Source organism: Pan paniscus, chromosome 6, assembly GCF_029289425.2.
Source record: "Pan paniscus chromosome 6, NHGRI_mPanPan1-v2.0_pri, whole genome shotgun sequence".
Lineage (NCBI taxonomy): Eukaryota > Metazoa > Chordata > Mammalia > Primates > Hominidae > Pan > Pan paniscus.
This window is the reverse complement of record NC_073255.2, coordinates 114,839,582-114,856,667: the sequence shown is the minus strand read 5'-3', so window position 1 is coordinate 114,856,667 and position 17,086 is coordinate 114,839,582. Positions and strand designations below refer to the sequence as shown.

General features: G+C 48.3%; 1 protein-coding gene and 1 long non-coding RNA gene across 2 annotated transcripts in view; one reads left to right on the top strand and one right to left on the bottom strand.

Annotated features, from left to right (window-relative positions):
* Nucleotides 1–9,067: 9,067 nt before the first annotated feature.
* DLX6 (distal-less homeobox 6) lies at nt 9,068–15,320 on the bottom strand. Its single transcript, XM_034964490.4, has 4 exons — nt 14,686–15,320; nt 13,727–14,266; nt 12,267–12,460; nt 9,068–10,309 (listed from the first exon to the last, which is right to left on the bottom strand). Exons 2-4 carry the CDS (start codon nt 14,160–14,162, stop codon nt 10,058–10,060), a joined length of 882 nt encoding a protein of 293 aa, XP_034820381.1. The 5' UTR covers nt 14,163–14,266; nt 14,686–15,320; the 3' UTR covers nt 9,068–10,057.
* Nucleotides 15,321–15,432: 112 nt separating this feature from the next.
* The window catches only part of LOC117981038 (uncharacterized), a 47,980-nt gene continuing 46,326 nt past the window's right edge, over nt 15,433–17,086 (top strand). The window contains exon 1 of the long non-coding RNA XR_004672545.3: nt 15,433–16,857. This is a non-coding gene — a long non-coding RNA (uncharacterized LOC117981038). The remainder of the gene's footprint in view (nt 16,858–17,086) is intronic.

Here is a 17,086-nt window from a genome sequence, read left to right as displayed (position 1 = left end):
AGTTAGAAGGCAGCAGAAATCCCTCAATAACCCCTCTGAATTCTAAGCTCAAAGCAATTATCTTGGAGAAGCGCCCCCACCCATCAGCCTCTGTGTAGTGCCAGAGCAATTAGACAAATTACCCTTCAAAGGGAGTTTCCAGAGATGAGAAAATGAAAAGAAAAAGAAATCTAGCCTCACACCTATTACATTTTTTAAAAATCTAAAATGTTTGGAGCATGGCAAATGATAGAACCTTGGACTCTTTGGAGTATGATTATAAATGTATCGGCTCTTTTCGAGAGATGAAAACATTGCAGATATTGTGAAGAGGGAACTTCAGGGTTGGGGAAAGGAAGGAATGAAAGCATTGTGGCGCCGTGTTGATTTCATTTTGTGTGAGATAATACTCTTAATATTTCCCTTCCCGCCTTCCTTTTTTCAGGAAGGAGCTTCCTCTGTTTTGCTTTTACATAAAACAGTGGCAAACGGGTTCTAAATGATGCAAAATAGAATCTGTTTACGAGGATTTCTCCTTTGGGAAGCCTTCTTTGGGATAGAGAGGAAGGACTTGCTGCAGCTGTGCCCTGTGTCCCTTCCTTCTTGCACTCCTGCATGTAGATACCAACAGCATGACCAGAGCTATGCACTGCGCCTAAAGACCCAGGCCTGAATTGTAGGTGTCTTTCTGTCTGGCCGTCCTTCAGTGGGCCGGACTCTCTTTCCTTAGGATACGAAGGAAAATGTTGCGTTGGAAATTACAAGATGCATGTGAAATATTTTACAGCTAGGAAGTCAGCAGCAATAAATGTGACAAAAGAGCCTTCTTAAAGTGGGGGTAGATTAGAGCATAAAAAATTATATCCTGTCACTGAGGATTTCTCAGAAGGCTCTTCCAGGGTTGGGAGACTAGACCTGAAAAGGCACGCTATGTGCCTTGAGGGGAATTTACCTTACCTACATGTTTCTCTCTCTGTCTCGTCTCTCTCTCCTCTCTCTCTCTCTTTTTCTCTCATTTTCTCTGTCTCTCTGCCTGCCTCCTCCTCCTCTTCTCTCCCTACCTCCCTTCCACCTCCTTTATTTTTTTCGTTCTCTTCTCCTTTACTTTTTTTCTAGAAGAGTTACCAGGCCCGCCAGTGTGGAACAGCTTGCTTCTTGGAGGAATCAGTATTTTGACCGCTCTTTAGACATATCCCGCAGCCTGGCTCCGAGGCAGAACTACGCCCGGCAGCCTGGCCTGTGGACCCCTCCTCCGGCACCCCCAGCGGCCGCGACTCAATATTTCCGTCTCCCCAGTCCGCTCCAGCCGTACTTTCTCGGAAGGAGCACTGGGTGCGGGGAAGAGGGGGCAATAGGAAGGTTTGCGGGGGGCGGGGGGGGGGGCGGGAAGCCAAAGGGTGCCCCATTTTGTTTTCTGCGCTCACAGAGAATAGGGGGATTGGGGAAGAGATGAAGATATCCACTTCCTGCTTTTCTTTCTTTGCTTGTAAGGATTTCGGGAGTTTCCATTACACCGAGAGCTAGCGCTTTATTTCTGGCGACTCCGACTGGGAGAAACCCGCGCTCGCGGTGTGCCAGCGCCTGGCTTTCCCCTGCGCGGACGCCTCTCCCTGCCAAGGGGTGCGTGTTTGGGAAGGTTGGGGGTGAGGGCGCACCCACTGCACACCTCCAATATTTCTCACCTACTGGCTGCCTGTGAGTGGCAAGAATGTGCTTGGAACATACTGTTTTCCTTTGTGCACACAAAGAGGGCAGATATTTTTCCAGCTGTCCCCATCAACTCCCCAGCCCCATTACTGGTGGAAAAGAAGGGGGATCCCTTCCTCATCCCTATTCACCGGGCGCGGCCGAGCTGAGGGAAGGGAGGGTTCGGATTCTTCTAGAGAAAGAGGGAAGCTCTTTCTAAATGACCACTCCTCCACCCTAGCTTTGAGGCTGCTTGTCGTTAAGATCACTAAAGCCTCATTGCGAGGTGGCCCAGACTAACGCCGCGCGGACACAGACTTGGTTTCAGGATTCCTTCCCTTGTGCCAACCTCACTTCTTCCACTCGCAAAGGCCTCTTCTCTCGTGCGGTTTTTATTTTTTAGCTTGGTCTGGGAGCCGTGGACAAAAATATTCTGGTAAACCAGTCTGCAGCGGGCTTTCCCTGGCCCCATGGGGATTCTCTCAGGGGAATTTAACTCCCTGCCGTCCCGAGCCCAAGGATGTAAAAATAACAGATCTTCAGCAAAGTCTAAAAATATCTATGTGATGTTTCTCTCCCTTGCCCTCCCTTCCACCTTCTCTTCCTCTCCATTGTTTTTCCTACGTCGAATATAAACGTGCTCCACTCCCCAGCATATTCCCGGACCAGCCGGCCCCACTCTTGACATCGCACTGGGTGACCCCTCTGCCTGCCCCTTCCGGTTTCCACTTGCCTAGCTCTCAGTATAGTGCTCCCAAGACGAATCAAGTCCTTTCTAAGATTAATGCTCTTTTCAGTGGGCGTCTTCATACTCCCCACCCCTTACTTACAACACCTCACCCCCACCTTCAGAGCTCCTCACAAACCCCAGGAAGGCTGGGGCATGCGGTCAGGGCCAGCGCGATTCCTCGGTGCCCAGACCACCTCCGGGGCCATCCTGTAAGAGATCAGATAAATTGGCCTTTGTTTGAGGCTCGGGTTGAGCTAGGCGGATTTCTGCCCTTTCCACCCCCTTTTTCCTGGCGGCCACCTCCTTGTGGGACAAGGGGCGGCCTGGGGATCCGAGAGAAGCCGCATTCCTGTGGGTGCCAGGCGGCTCCAGTGCTGAGCCACAGGGCCTGAGACACACACACAGAGGAACCCGCAGACCTCGCTGCCCTTGATCTCGCTCGCTCGCTCTCCCTCCCGTCGGGGCACCCACCCGGGAGCCTGTCCACTCACACTCGGATCCACCCAGGGCACGGCCTCAGGCCCGAGAGCGTTGATCCGCACAAAGACACAAACGCACACAACCCCCTCCAGTGACACAGGCCAGGCCAGGATCTCCCCGCCCATGTCAATCTCCTCTCTCCCGCCCCTTATCCCACAATCCCAGACGCGTCGGCTGGCCTCCTCTGGTTCCTTTGATCCCACCGGACGCCCCACGGCTCGCGGCGTCCTGGCCGCGCCGTCCTGGGAGTCACCCACAGCGCGCCAAAGCCAGGCTGCGCTCACCTGCTCCCAGCGCACCCTATAGCTCACTCCAGCCTTGACACCGCTCAGTCTCCTGAGCTCTCCAGCCCGAAGAGCCTGGGATGCCTGCCGGAACACTGCCCCCACATCCTCCTTCTTAGCGCTTCCTTGTATTCTGGGAGAGGGACCTTTAGGCTACCCAACCGCCCCTCCTCTCCGCCCCATCCCTGCAAACCCCTTGGATCGCGCGCCTCCCAATGGTCACTGGGATCTTGCCAACCTAGAGCTCTCTAGCCCTCCCGGAGGCACACCCAGAGGGCAGACGCCCTCGGGCACCTCTGGGAAGCTCGCCACGCCGGCGGATCCGCCTGCGGTCACCCAGCTCCTCCACCCTTAAGCACCCCCTCCCACAGTAGCCGGTGGAGGCTCCCGCCGCTCCAGAGCTTGGGGAGGGGGCGCTGCGGCTTGCTCTCGGCCTCGGCTCGCGCTCCCAGGTTGCCCGCGGTCTTTGCACACAGTGCTTGGTTTTTTTCAACCTCAGCCCAGTCGCAGCGAACTCTGGGCCTTAAAAATAGCCCAAATAGCGGTGGCACATGTGGGATTGGTTAAATATTTTCTACGCAGCCCTGTCTCTTCCCCCCCGCGCCAACCCCCAGCGTTTTCTGTTGCATCTGACAGGCTTTAGATTCCTCAGGGCAGAAAGTATACATTGTATCTATTGCGTGTGTGTGTGTGTGTGTGTGTGTGTGTGTGTGTGTGTGTGTGTGTGTGTGTTTGGGGTGGGGAGCCTTTCCTTTCAATCATCCAAGACTGCCGGCTGTAATGTAATAACCTGTTTTATAGGTCGGGCTCTAACCGTGAAGATAGGAACTGAGGGAATTTACATGAACCTCTCTTTAAAGCAGATGAGAGTCCTGCTTTGCATCAATTAAATGTTCCTGCTCTTTTGTTCACTTGGACTTCTTATTTACTTCTGATTTATGGGATCCGAAGGAGTCTCTTTGCCAAAAGCACATGTATTATTGAGTCTGTTCCACATCCTAAACCAAGATTTATATAAAACCGTGAAATACCACACATTACGACCTTTCACCACAGGAAGGAAAAAAAATGGCTTTATAACATCATTCTACACACATACCCTCCCTCTCTCCTAGCTTCGGTAAGGATTCTCTGTGGGATCTTCACCATGCAGTCTAGTGTATTTTTTTTTTTTAAGAAGTGGGTGAGGGTGAAGGGTGGTAAACAGTTCCCAAGCTATGATTTATTTTAAAGGCTTTTTTTTTTTTCTCTCGCTAACCAAGAAGACAGAAACCTGCCAATGGAAGCTTATTGTCATCCAGGACTATTTCTGCCACTTGCCATTTGCAAGGTCAGGGAAGAGGGGCGGAGGAAGAGCAGGATATGGACTCAACTTTCATCTATAAACAGGGGTCACTAAACAGGGGACATTTCATTATTGCCCTTAAATTCACAAGAGCTAGGAAACCTGCTTGCCATCCTGCAGGGTGGCCCTGGTTGGGCAGCTCCCGGGTCTGTGAAGTGGTGGGAGGAGGGAGAGTCGACACACATTGGCCCAGAGGCTAGAAAAGATGCCTAGGAAATTCTCTGTATTCATGGTGGGAAAATTGAGCTCCTGGGGATAAATGGGCTTTAGGTATCTTTGACTAGGAGGTCCCCACCAGGAACCAGAACTAGACTCCAGAACCCTCCACCAGGGCAGGGTTCATCCTCCTGGAAGAAACAGCTTGAACCCCTAGAGCTCTTTGACTCTGGGACCAGCATAGTCCCCCAGCCTGTCTCCAGCCTCTCTTGCTCTAACTCTCCCTCTCTTGCTCTAACTCCCTCCTTCTTTGGTCCTCCTATATTTTAATAAGATTGACCTTGCTCATTTTAGCACATTGGTGACAGGTAGCAAAAGCAGCAGCTGGACTGGTTTATATGGGGGGGGGAATGTTAATTAATAAAAGTTAATGATAGGATTAAAACCAATAGCCAGCCAAGCCAACTGGAGAAGACAGCTTCCCAGCCGGCTATATTTAATTAGCAGCAATTAATACGTTTTCTGCTAATATCCTTTAGGATTCTATGACTTAGTTCCTGCTGAAAGAGAATGAAGACAGAGGGCAGAAACACAAGTGCCCAAGGGCATTTTGCTTGGATAACAAGAGAGACAGCAAATTCATTTAAGAAAATGTTCATAAACAAGTGACAGGCACACTCTCAGGCGATTTTGTGGAAACAATGGTGAAACTGACAAATGTTCTTTGCTTTGGGGGAGGGACACCTTTTTAAAACAGGAAAATGTTTCTGGAGAGAGAAGGGGGAAAAAAAGACAGGGGGTTGGAAAAAAGAAAGAAAAAGAAAAATTATTTTAGACTCCAGACAAGCAGCAGATGCAGCAGCCCTTGCAAACACATCAGCCCTGCACTATTGAAGATTTGGACATGAAATGCTTCAGACCACTGATTTGCTATTTTCTTAATTCTCGCTCTTCTTTTTCCATATGAATCAAACAGTCTTTTGTCCGTCAGGGTTTGATTTGATCGCTACTGTTCACATTTCACTTTTGTATTTTCCTCTTCCTATACCATTACTCATTGAGTGCCCTGTGAAATTACAATCGTACATTTTCAGCTCAGCAACCCATTTGCAGTGCAAAAATAGGGTCTAAATAATGGCTGAATTAGCCCTACTGGACAGTTTCAGATGTAACACTCTGTAATAATTATATTGCAGGCTGGATTAGGATGCTATTATCATAATCTGGACGTTTACAATTATCTGTAATTTGCAAAGATGCGCCAGGTCTTGATTACAGCAGTTTTTTTTTTTTTTTTTGTACCACGCTAACCATCACTAAACAGTGACAGTAATAACAGCTAATTTTGCTGGCAATATAAGAGGTGCTGGGGTGTGCAAACAATTTCACACCTGGATGTGCTCACTCAACCAAGAATATAGAGAAAGAGCTTCTGCCCTGAGACTCAGAAAAATATTCTCCTGTGCTTCGGTTCAGTATAGATTTCTAAACCCTGATCATTGCTTAAGAGATATTCACTGAGGGTAAGTTTTTATTTCTTGCATACTTCAAGGAACAGTTCTTATTTCTCTTCTCACACTTTCCAAGATACATGTTGCCGTTGTAATTTATCATGGGCTACAACTTTGCTTTATAGATTTCTCTATGCTGACCTTTTATCCCCTCTAACAGTAAAAAGGGTTGTTGTTCTGTTGAGTGAAAGGATTCGAGTGAGAATGGGATCCTTAAGTATTCGATTTGTCTTTCTTGTTTTCTATGTTGTTGATGTATTTGGTGCAGCTTGTGACTGGAGCCTGCGAAAAGTACCATGTTTCTATAAGGTGTGGAGAGACTCGGCTGGAGATTCCAAGCTAAAATCTATTTGAAAATTATTATTCACAGCTAATCCTAGGTAAATCCAGAGAGGTCTTTACACGTGGCCATGATTTTAGATTTTGAGGCGACAAGATATCAAACGGAGCTCGCGACGGGGCTCCTTTAGAACCACAGGTATGCGGACATTTGCAAAGGCAGGTGTAGTCTGATGAATCTCTGGACGGTGAAGCCCCTTCGACATCTTTCCTCCACTTGGGGGAAGGTTTCCGGAATAACTGGCCTCTGAACCCCTTCAAGGCTGCTTTTCAGGGTCTTTGCCTCAAGCTGGTGTGTTGGGGCGGTGGGGGTGGGGGGAGGCTATGCGGATCTTGGAGTTACTGCCCGCCGAGAACAAACGCTGCGACCTTGGGTTTGGAGGGGCATGATTGGCTGAGACGCAGAACCGAGCTAGGGAGCTAGAAAACCCAGATTTAGGGACGCACCAAGGAAGTCTCCAGCAAGAAGCGGTGCTGTTCTATCTATAGATGACTCTGTTTCCTGACCGTGTAGACATTGTAAGCAACTAGAGATGTTAAGTGCCTGAGAAATCTTTGGTTTTCCATTCCAGTGCAAAAAGGCCTTTCTCCGGCGGCAGAAACCTTTTGACTAAGTTGTGTCAAAAGATAATGAGATGTTTATTGGTGCCAAAGAGAAATCGTTCTCTTCATCCCCTCCCTCCTCTACCCCACCCCCAGCTATTGTTCTCTCTCTCCCCCACTTTATCTCTTTTTAAATAGGAAATACGGTCAGAACTAGGCTCCACAGCTCGAACTCTGCAACCTCTGGAGAAGTCCGAACGTGGGGAGGCGTCGTAGGCACCACCACTGGGCGATGCCTTTCGCCCACGCCCCTCCTACCAATCCCTCCCTCGGGAATCCGCTTACCATAGGGTCAATACATTCTAAAGAGTGAAAATATTAACCCTTAAGGTTCAGAGGATCCAGAGAAAGCCCAGTTCCAAGGGCAGTCTGGGGTGGGGGGGACTACTTGGCAGAATTTCTTGTTTAATTAAACTCCTGTTAAGAGATAAAGAGATAGATACAAATGCATCATGACAACACCTCCAATATGTCAACATGCATTTGCCGGGTTTCAGAATGTTATGCACTCACAGTGGTTTGGCATGTATCTGGTGAATTTTTTTAAAGAAAAATTAGTGTTGGTTTCGATGTATGGTAGCATTCTCCCTAACGTAATTTGAATAATTCAGCAAAGCCCCACTACCAGCTGTACTTCTGCAGCCTCTTCCATTCTTTTCAGCATTATAATTTTGGTTAATTTTCAATTTTAGGTCCTACGTCTCTGCAATTTGTGTATGAATAACAGAATAATTTCCCTCTTTTGTTTCGCCTTTCCTGTTCCTGAATCTAAATAAAGATGGCTTTTTAGTATTAAAAGTGGAAGAAAATTACAGGTAATTATCTTTGACGGTAAAAACGCTGTAATCAGCGGGCTACATGAAAAATTACTCTAATTATGGCTGCATTTAAGAGAATGGAAAAAAACCTTCTTGTGGATAAAAACCTTAAATTGTCCCCAATGTCTGCTTCAAATTGGATGGCACTGCAGCTGGAGGCTTTGTTCAGAATTGATCCTGGGGAGCTACGAACCCAAAGTTTCACAGTAGGAAGGGGGAAAAAAGAAAAGAAAACATTTTTCCTAATGTAACAATGCGAATGCTAGAAAATGACAAGACTGATCGGTTTTAAACCATTCTGAAGACTGACTGAGCGTGGAAGTTGCTCAACAAAAAAAGGAACGGGTATATTGGTAAGTAGTCTTTGCTTTGTGTCTAATTATAGTGACTGTCCTTTTGCACAACTGTATGTCGCTGTCATTATATGGAGCACTCTGAGTATCTCTATTGACTTCTGATAAATGGCTCAGTGGTTTCAAGGTTCATAATTTGAAGGATGCCCAGGTCTGTAGCCATTAATTCTCGCAGTATGGGGCTTCCTGCTTGTATGACGAAAGGACTTTTCATTTTCATTATTTCTGTGCTTTCCCCAAGATCGGAAGGATGTATTTCATCCAGGATAGTGCATTTTCCTACCTAGCTAGCTGGCAATGGGTTTTAAACATTAAGTAGGCATAATTGTGCACTCTACTCTCTATTTTTTTCTTTCCTATATTTTAAAAAACTGCATCCAAACAAAGACAAATATGGCTGTATTATTTTGGCTGGGAAAAGGGAAAGGAGAATACTCAGTTTCAGCACTAGAAACTACTGTGATGTCTAGAAGTTAACTTGAGGATAGGTCATTCTAATGTTTAAAACATAGATAAATGTGTGGAAATTACAATAAAAACGTAATATGTAAAGAAAGTTGAAAGAAGATCCATGGTTAATGTTAAAGTACCTAAGACAAAGGCTAGTGTGCAAACTGACATCTTTGCAGGCACTTGATGTTCATATATATACATATGACTTCCCATATTAGGAAATAGAATTTTTTTAAGGGTGATAGAAAATTTAATGGGGGGAAGGGAAGTGAGGGAGGAGGGAGGAAAGAGAGGGACAGAGACACACAGAGAGAGAAATATACAAGACACTCAGCGTTTTGTGGCTTTTACTCCATATATGAAAGAAGACAAAAACATACAAAGTATATGTACAACTAAAATTCAACAATATATACAGAAATGTTTCTTGATATAAACGTCCCTATTAGCTTTGTGAATGCCACCAATTAACCTAGTAAAGGTGTCAAAGCAATAGAATGGTGATTTTGATTGTTTCCTCCGTCTTTCCTGATTCCAGTTCAGGGTTTGGGGGGGTGGGGTGGGGAAAGAGTGGTTTTTGTTTTTTTTTTTTAATCAACCATCATTCCTGGTCATTGCATTTTGATAAAACATGCAGCATTCCCTTTGTAGCAATGTTCTAATCTTACAGCCACTTTTTCCTTTTTCTTTAGAGAAGGGCTGTTATGTGAGGAATTTTCTTTTTCTCGTCAGTCTGGGAATGGTAAATAAAAATGCAGGAGTCCAAAATGCTTCTCTTTCACCATGTAATGTCTTAAACTCATTAAACAAGTAAAAACGCTGCCATGTTTGTGCAGATTCTTCTGGTTGGGGGAAAATCTGTTTTTAAAAAAAGTCATTTTGATGGATACTCCCAAAGAGAAGAAGAGACTCAGAGCCTGGATCCCAAGGGGTAAGAGAAAATATCCTTACAGTAAGGGGTTTCAGGAGTGCTGGCATAGAAACCAGTTTCTCTCTCACACATGCTCTTTCTCTCTCTCTGAGATGCAAGATCAATTACTGACGTTGCTCAAGAGAGAAGGTAAATGAGAAAAAAGGTGAAAGGCAAAAAGAAAAGAAAGGTAGAAAGGAAAAGGAAAGAAAGAAGGAATGGAGGAAAGGAAGAAGTAAAAAGAAAGGAGAGGGAGAGAGAGAGGGAGAGAGAATGAGCCTAGTCGGCTTCTTGCCACACCTATGAGCTCTCCTAAGCCTGCTCCTTTGGCTCCTTTTCGCAGATACAAGCAGGTCCCGGATCCTCTTTTCCTTGTTCAGACGTTTCCCTAGGGTGTTCCCTTGGGCAACTCACATCATCTGTGGTCTCTGCATCGTGTCCTGGTGTGGAGAGGAGTACCAGTGAGAATAGCCAGGCATGTAGCTGTTGGGGGGCATACTGACACCCTTGGCCGAGGCAGAAACGTCCCAGACTGGAGGCAGCGCTGGCGAGCGTGGCGACAGGGCCGCCGAGCCCTGGAGGGGGTCGCTCTCATGAGGATTACTGCCCTGCTTCAGCAGTTTCTTAAACTTAGAGCGTTTGTTCTGAAACCATATCTTCACCTGCAAGAAATGCAGCAATCATTAGGCCCATAAACATCAAACCAGTGCCTCTAACGTCACTCAGGGATTTAGAAGCAATATTAAAAAAGCAAAAAAACAAAAAACAACCACCGCCAACGCCTACAAGCCAAGTCCCCGCCTCCTTCAACCTCTTTCTAGCCTCTTACAGTCCCACTTCCTACAACATACTACGTATCTTGCCTGGATACCTAAAGTTATTGTAATTCTAGAATTGCATGCTAGCGTAGGTTTAAAACAACAGTATAAATAAGAAAAAGCTGAATGAGATGACCAGGTCCAAAGCCTAAAGGATTTTTAAAAGCAGCCCTTTCAAATCAAAGCCATTCAATTGAATGCACCTCCTCTGAAAATCTTGTCATTTTACATAAAATTTAGTAATGTAAATTTAGTCTATGTAAAATAACTATTTTACACAGTCATTTTCTCCGTGTACATGCGTAGAGATACCCAAAAGCTGTTATCTCTATAAAGGTACAAGGAGCAAATGACTGAAGGAATTAAAGCCTGTACATTTATAACTAAATGCCTTGAATATATCTATGCATATATTGCATATGCCATAGATTATACATGAAGCATCTTTCTCCAGACACAAATATATCCCCATAACCTTGCAGGGATTAAGGACTGCAGCTCCTTCATTCCCTATTTTGTATGTTGCCTAGTCAAACTGTGGTCAAGGATCATCACATGATTGTTAGTATAGTAATTAAAAGTCAAAGGGCTTCTGAAAATTAAACGTGAATCGGGAATCTGGGATGGGAGCATATCTAGGCCAACATTTCAGATCTACTTTATTTGAAGAAGGAAATTTTATGGTGCAGCTTCCTTTACCTTTAAAATTCCCTAGCCATAAGAATCTACTTTTTCAAGACGCATACAAGTCACTGAATAGCCGGAATCCCTTCATATCAAACCCCAAATATTATGAATAGCAATATGGAAAGAGAAAACAGGCTAAATTGAAAAAGAGCTTAAGGAACAACTGTCTTAAGTCAACACACAATCAGTCTGCAGCAACAGTCTCATAAAACCTGAGGTCCCCTTGCTGAAGATTACCTACATCAGATGAGGCCTACTTACTCCATGTAGGTAAATTAATCAACAAAAACTGCAGGTGATTGCAGCCTGGCTTTTTGACCAGGGTCCTAATATACTCACCTAAGCTCCTTCTTGTGAAATCTGAAATGCCTTCTATGGCTTTCAAATTAGTAGGATGGGAGAACTTCAGTAACTGTACTTAACTGTGGCTTCACCTGTTACAATTTTGGTAACATTTCTCTTTGATCTCCAACTCTGCCACTGCACCCAAGTCCTGTGCTCCAGGGAGGCAGCTCAGACCACATCAGCCTGTCACCCAGATGACTTAACCACCGTGCTTAGGGAAATCTTCAGAAAAACCCACCTTGACACTCCTAGGATAAATAGATTGCACTTTGGAGCCTTTACTAAACCTCATTGGAACCTATGCCTACTTTGTTTTTTCTTAGTTCATTTCACAAGTTTTCTTTCTGTGTCAATGAGCTGAAAACCTTATTAGTTCCCAGGGCCTACAAAAGGATCCTTAAAAAAGTTGAACCTTATTCTGCCTCCTGGCTTGTACACCTTTTTCTCCTAAATGTTTGTTCTCTTTCATGTTGTTCTGCTCTGGAATAACACTCAATTGAATTATGAGTTTGGTCACAAAAGGATTCTAGGCTGGGGTGGGGTCGCCGAGGGTTGGGAGGATGTGCAAATCCAATCCAGTATTCAATACCAGGTCATTCATTCCAAACTGTGTTGTCCCAGGAAAGTGCATAACTGGAGCAAAAGGCATTTGTCATTAAGCTCCTTCCATCCTTGGTTGACTAGGCCAACAATTCCTCCTGATGTGCTCCCTGCCCGATCTGCAAGCGGTACCAGCATTTCAGGGATACTTGGGCTTCTCGGGAATTACCTGTGTTTGTGTCAGTCCTAAGGAAGCTGCCAGTTCGGCTCTCTCTGGAAGGGCCAGATACTGTGTCTGCTGAAAGCGATGGTTTAAAGCCTGGAGCTGCAGGCTGGAATAAATGGTCCGAGGCTTCCGAATCTTTTTCCCTTTTCCATTGAACCTGATTTCCCCGTTTTCAATCACTGTAGTTTTTTGTTGATCTGCAAGCAAATAATACAGAGGAGCGGTCACCCGGGAGGCTACTGCTGCCATCTCCCTGCTCCTGGCGTGGCATGCAACGAGTCTCCCCAAAGCCCAATAAGGGTTACCTCGAAAAATCCCTATGATGCCCCGACCTCTCTTGGTCCACTCTGCCCGTGTGCTCCCAGCGTCTGCGTAATCTCCTTGACCCAGTCCCTGGCCCGAACAATGTGCAGCGTCTGGGCCAAGGGAGCGCCAGAGGCCCTCAGACAAACAGCCCGCTTTGCCGCAGCGGAGGCGGTGCCGGAGGCTCTCTGGGGTGCGCAGCGCAGCAAGGCGGCAGCTGTCCGGGCGGAGCGGGGCCCCTGTGCCCGGCTTAACAGTACCTGAAGCTGTGCTTGAGCCACCCAGGTGTTTACGCGGCCAGTTGACTTGATGTCACCAGCTCCAAGCTCAGTGCATCAAGCATCCTCGGCATGTTTTGAAATGACTCTCCTGAGGAGGACCAAATCCTCAAACAAAACACAACCAACAGCTCAGACCAGCCCACGAGCAGGCTGCGCCTCTCACGGCAACTTTGTCCCCCTCGGGTGCTGAGAACCATCAGCCCGAGGTTCTTTGCTTCCCCTCCACGAACAAAGGAGCAGCCAACACTGTAGCGAAAACCTAGATAGGGGGCCCGGTCAGGGATGAAGGTGAGGGACACTTTAAAGCCCACTGGAAAGAGCCTGACTGTTACTAGTTTAACCAGAGCGAAAGCCACGCCAGCTTCCCTCCGAGTCACTGAGGAGCACGGGGCGCCCCACGCAAAGTAGGCCACTGCCTGCCCAGCGTGGGCTGGGAAGCAAAACACGCTCCCCAGTTCCGGCCCAGAAATGTCCCCAGCCGGGTCAAACGTGGGTTACAGCCTGGAGGGAAGGAGCAAGGAAAAGGGCGCACAGACCCAGGAGGCTGGAGAGCGCAGTGTGGACTAACTCGTCGAACGAAGCCTGCGCCGGGCCCGGGACTCAGCCCGAACTGCGCGTCGGAGGAAGGAGAGCGAGGCGGGCCGCGCCGCGCCGCAAGGAAGCTGAGGGTCCGCGGCGGCGGGAAGGGGCCCGGCTGGGAGAGGCCGGCAGGCAGGCGCCAGGCGAGCGGGCGCGCACGGGGCCCGGCCAAGGGCGCGCGGGGCCGCCTGGGGGAGGGGGCCGGCGGAGGCCCGGGCGTCGAGGAAGTGAGCGGGCGGGCGGGCGGGGTAGGGGGCAGTCGGGAGGCGGGAGAAGCGAGCTGCCCCAGCGGCCTCTCACCTGTGTCGTCCCCTCGCGTCTGGGCGGCTGCGCTGCTGTTGTGGTAGGACTGGAGGTAAGGGCTGTGCTGCGAGTGGCTCATGTAGGGGTAGGCGGCGAGCGAGCGGTGGTTGTAGGAGTTCCCTCCGCCCGACGCGTAGGGCGAGCCGTGGTGGTGGTGCTGGTGGTGGTGGTGGTGGTGCGAGCCGGCCGCTGCCGCCGCCGCCGCCGAGTGCAGGCAGTGCAGAGGGTAGTGCGCGCCTGCCATGGCCGGGGAGCTCTGCTGCGAGTGCGGCTGCGGCGGCGGCGGCGGCGGCTGTTGCTGTTGCTGCTGTTGCTGCTGCTGCTGTTGCTGTTGCTGTTGCTGCTGCTGCTGCTGCTGCCCGAACTCCATGAAGGCGGATTTGGACGAGTCCTGGCCTTCCAAGCCGTCAGCCATCGTAGTCATGGTCATCATCAAAACTTTGGGGGCTGGAGAAAGCCTTCTCCCGGGTTTCCTCCACCCTCCCCCACTTGGCTCGCGCCGCTCTCCCCTCTGCAGCCACCTTAGCTCTTTGGATCCTTGCAAAAAAAAAAAAAAAAAAAAAAAAAAAAAATTTAAAGAGGGGGGTGGAAGTGGTTCTCCCTCTCCCTCGCTCTTCTCTAATATATATATATATTTAATATAAAGAGATATAGTGAGCGGGGCCTTGTTAACTCAAAGGGAGGAGGAAGGAGGAGGGATGGGGGAGGGGGGAATCTGCTCTCCCCCCGCCTGCTTTCCCCCCTTGGATTTTTTGGGGGCTGGTGCAGTTTAAGGCAGAGATTTTAAGGTGGATTCTGCGAAAGTTGCGCGTCTGCTTTCAGACTTGATGCAGACGCCACGAGTCGAATGGTTTGTCTCCAAAGGGCAGTGCCTCCCCATTGGTCAGTCGCCCCCTGACGTCACAGGCGCACGGCTTCTACTGGCGTGTGCGCGACTTGCAGAGTTCTTCGCCTACCTTCCGCAGTTCCAATCCCAGCCGGAGCTGCAGCCGGGGGCCGCGCTGTGTGGCGCCCGGGGCCGTTGGGGAGGGAGGCGCCTCTGCCCGGCCGGCCGCCGATGCTTCCCGCCGCAGCTCGTGCCCCAAATCCCGGAGCCCCAGTTGCCAGTATCTCAGCCTTGAAACAGCCAACTGGGGGCTGCTCTCTTTCAATCCCTTTGCACCCTTGTAGGTTGCCTGTGCTTAGAAGCAGTGACCCCACCCCCGCATTTAAATCCAGCCCCCCCTTTCTTGACGTCCCTTCCACTCTGGTCCTACTACACTCTTGTGGGAGCTCCTTGTCACCGTGGATTTTTCTAGACGTATTTTATTGAAACCACAGAAGGAAGACGAACCCTCACACCTGGGCTCCACCCCACTGGGGGGTGGTAAAGAAAAAGAAAAATCAGACCCTGTTCTGGCTCGGTCCCTGCCGTTTCAGGCCGTATTTCTTATATATTGTACAAAAGGTTGTGGGGGGGGGGGGGGCGTCTTTTTTTTCTTTTCAGAACGCAGCAGCGTGTTCTGAAAACGAATCGTTGGAGGACTGACAGTAATGCATTTTTTCCTATTGAAAACAGAAGCTACTGTAATGCTTTCAAATATATGCAAATGATACATGCGGTTAGTGGTTTGGCAAATCTTGATTACAATATAAACTACCCAAGTAAAAGTGCCTTCGTCCTAAATTTGTCTCTCGATTACAATTCCAATTGATTTTATTTTATTGTCAACATTGTTAATGATAAAAATAGAGTCGTTTTACAGTTATTTTTACTTTCTGGAAGGAGGCAATTAGAGTTCTAATCAGGAATACACAAAAATCTCCCATGATTAACTGCAGTACTTTGTTCAAATTGCTGCTATAAAATTCAGAACAATTTGCCTGTAATGATTATGGACTGGGTTTATTTTGGGAGGTGGAATAAAAGTGGATATAGCATAAATTATCCTCTAATTATACACCAGTGTCGCCTCAATTATCCTCTTATCAAAATGGTTGTCTAACTGCCGCATTTAGTTTCAATTCTCTCCTTTTTTTCTATAAAAAGAACTTCATACCTTGTTATTATTAATCCATTTATTATTTGCAAGGGGATTTATATCCGCACATCCAGGTGGTAGAACCACTTCTCTTTCAAAGATGGACTGGGGAAAGACATTAAGTTCGGAGCAGCCCAAGGCTGCGGATCTAGCCTTTCTCCCTCCGGTCTCCAGACCCACGCAGGTTAAGGCAGCCAAGCAGAGACAGCGGAGCCCCGGTGCGTGGTTCAGGCCTGGTCAACAGGTAGGAGGGCCAGACTGGGGGCCAGGCACAGAGGAGGGCAGGCCCGCCCGCACCGGCGTCCAGGGTCCCGGGTTCCGGGTCCCGGGACTGGAGGAGGTCGCCGGCAGCCCGCCCTTCCAGAGGCTTGAGATTGGGTGGACGAGACCTGAAGATCCTCTCGGTCTGGACCCCGACTTTCGATCTGCTTAGAGACCTAAGCCGCGAGCCTTTGCCCACACGGAGAAACGTACTATCTAATATCTAACAACCCTGTACTGCAGTGTCTGGAGGTTGCGGGAAGGAGACAGTGTCTCCATTTGGGAAAACTACTGAGGACTTCCGTATATCCTACTTCTTCTGGACTCCATAAGTTACAGGACCGAAGGAAACTGAGAAATAGAGAAAAGGTGCCGCTTGCCCCTTTAACTCCAGAAAAGGGTGGCTGCAGATGGAGCAGCTTGGACTTTGTTTTTTACGTTGCGCGAAGCCCGCCGGCAGCGGCTTATGCCAATTGATTTTCCCAGCTCCCAGCCCTGGATGTCTAGCTATCTCCAGGACAGTTTGTTTTTTTCTTTTTCTGTCTTTCTTTCTTTCCTTCAATGTATCGGAAGACCTGAAGCTCGCTGCCCGCGAGTTTCCTCCGAGTTCCCAGGTCAGCGGCGTTTGCGCTCCTCTCCCCCTCCTTTTCCCAGCCCGTTGCGCTTAAGTTCTTGAGTCTGGGGAGCCGGTTCAGTAACTCTGAATTCATTTTTAAGTGGCGTGCCCTGTTCCCTACCTTTTAACAAGAGGTGCACTTTAACACGCGAACCAGTAACACGATCTACACGTTTACAAATCGGCAATGAATTAAAACAACAACAGAAAAGCTTCATGGAAAAAGAAAGGTGGGCTAAGTAAGGGGGAGATGTGGGGGGTGGGGGACAGAAGGGAATGTCAGGAAAAGAGAAGATTTCCCACCCCACCTTCCCACTCCCAACCCTAGTGCGCTCTCGGTACACGCGGGCTGCGCGCCGAGACTGTTTGTAATGTCCTCAATACCAGCAGGTAGACGTGGCAGTTTTATTGCTTTATACCCTGCAGCTTGTTGTTAACACCGTGAAGGCGTTTCACCCC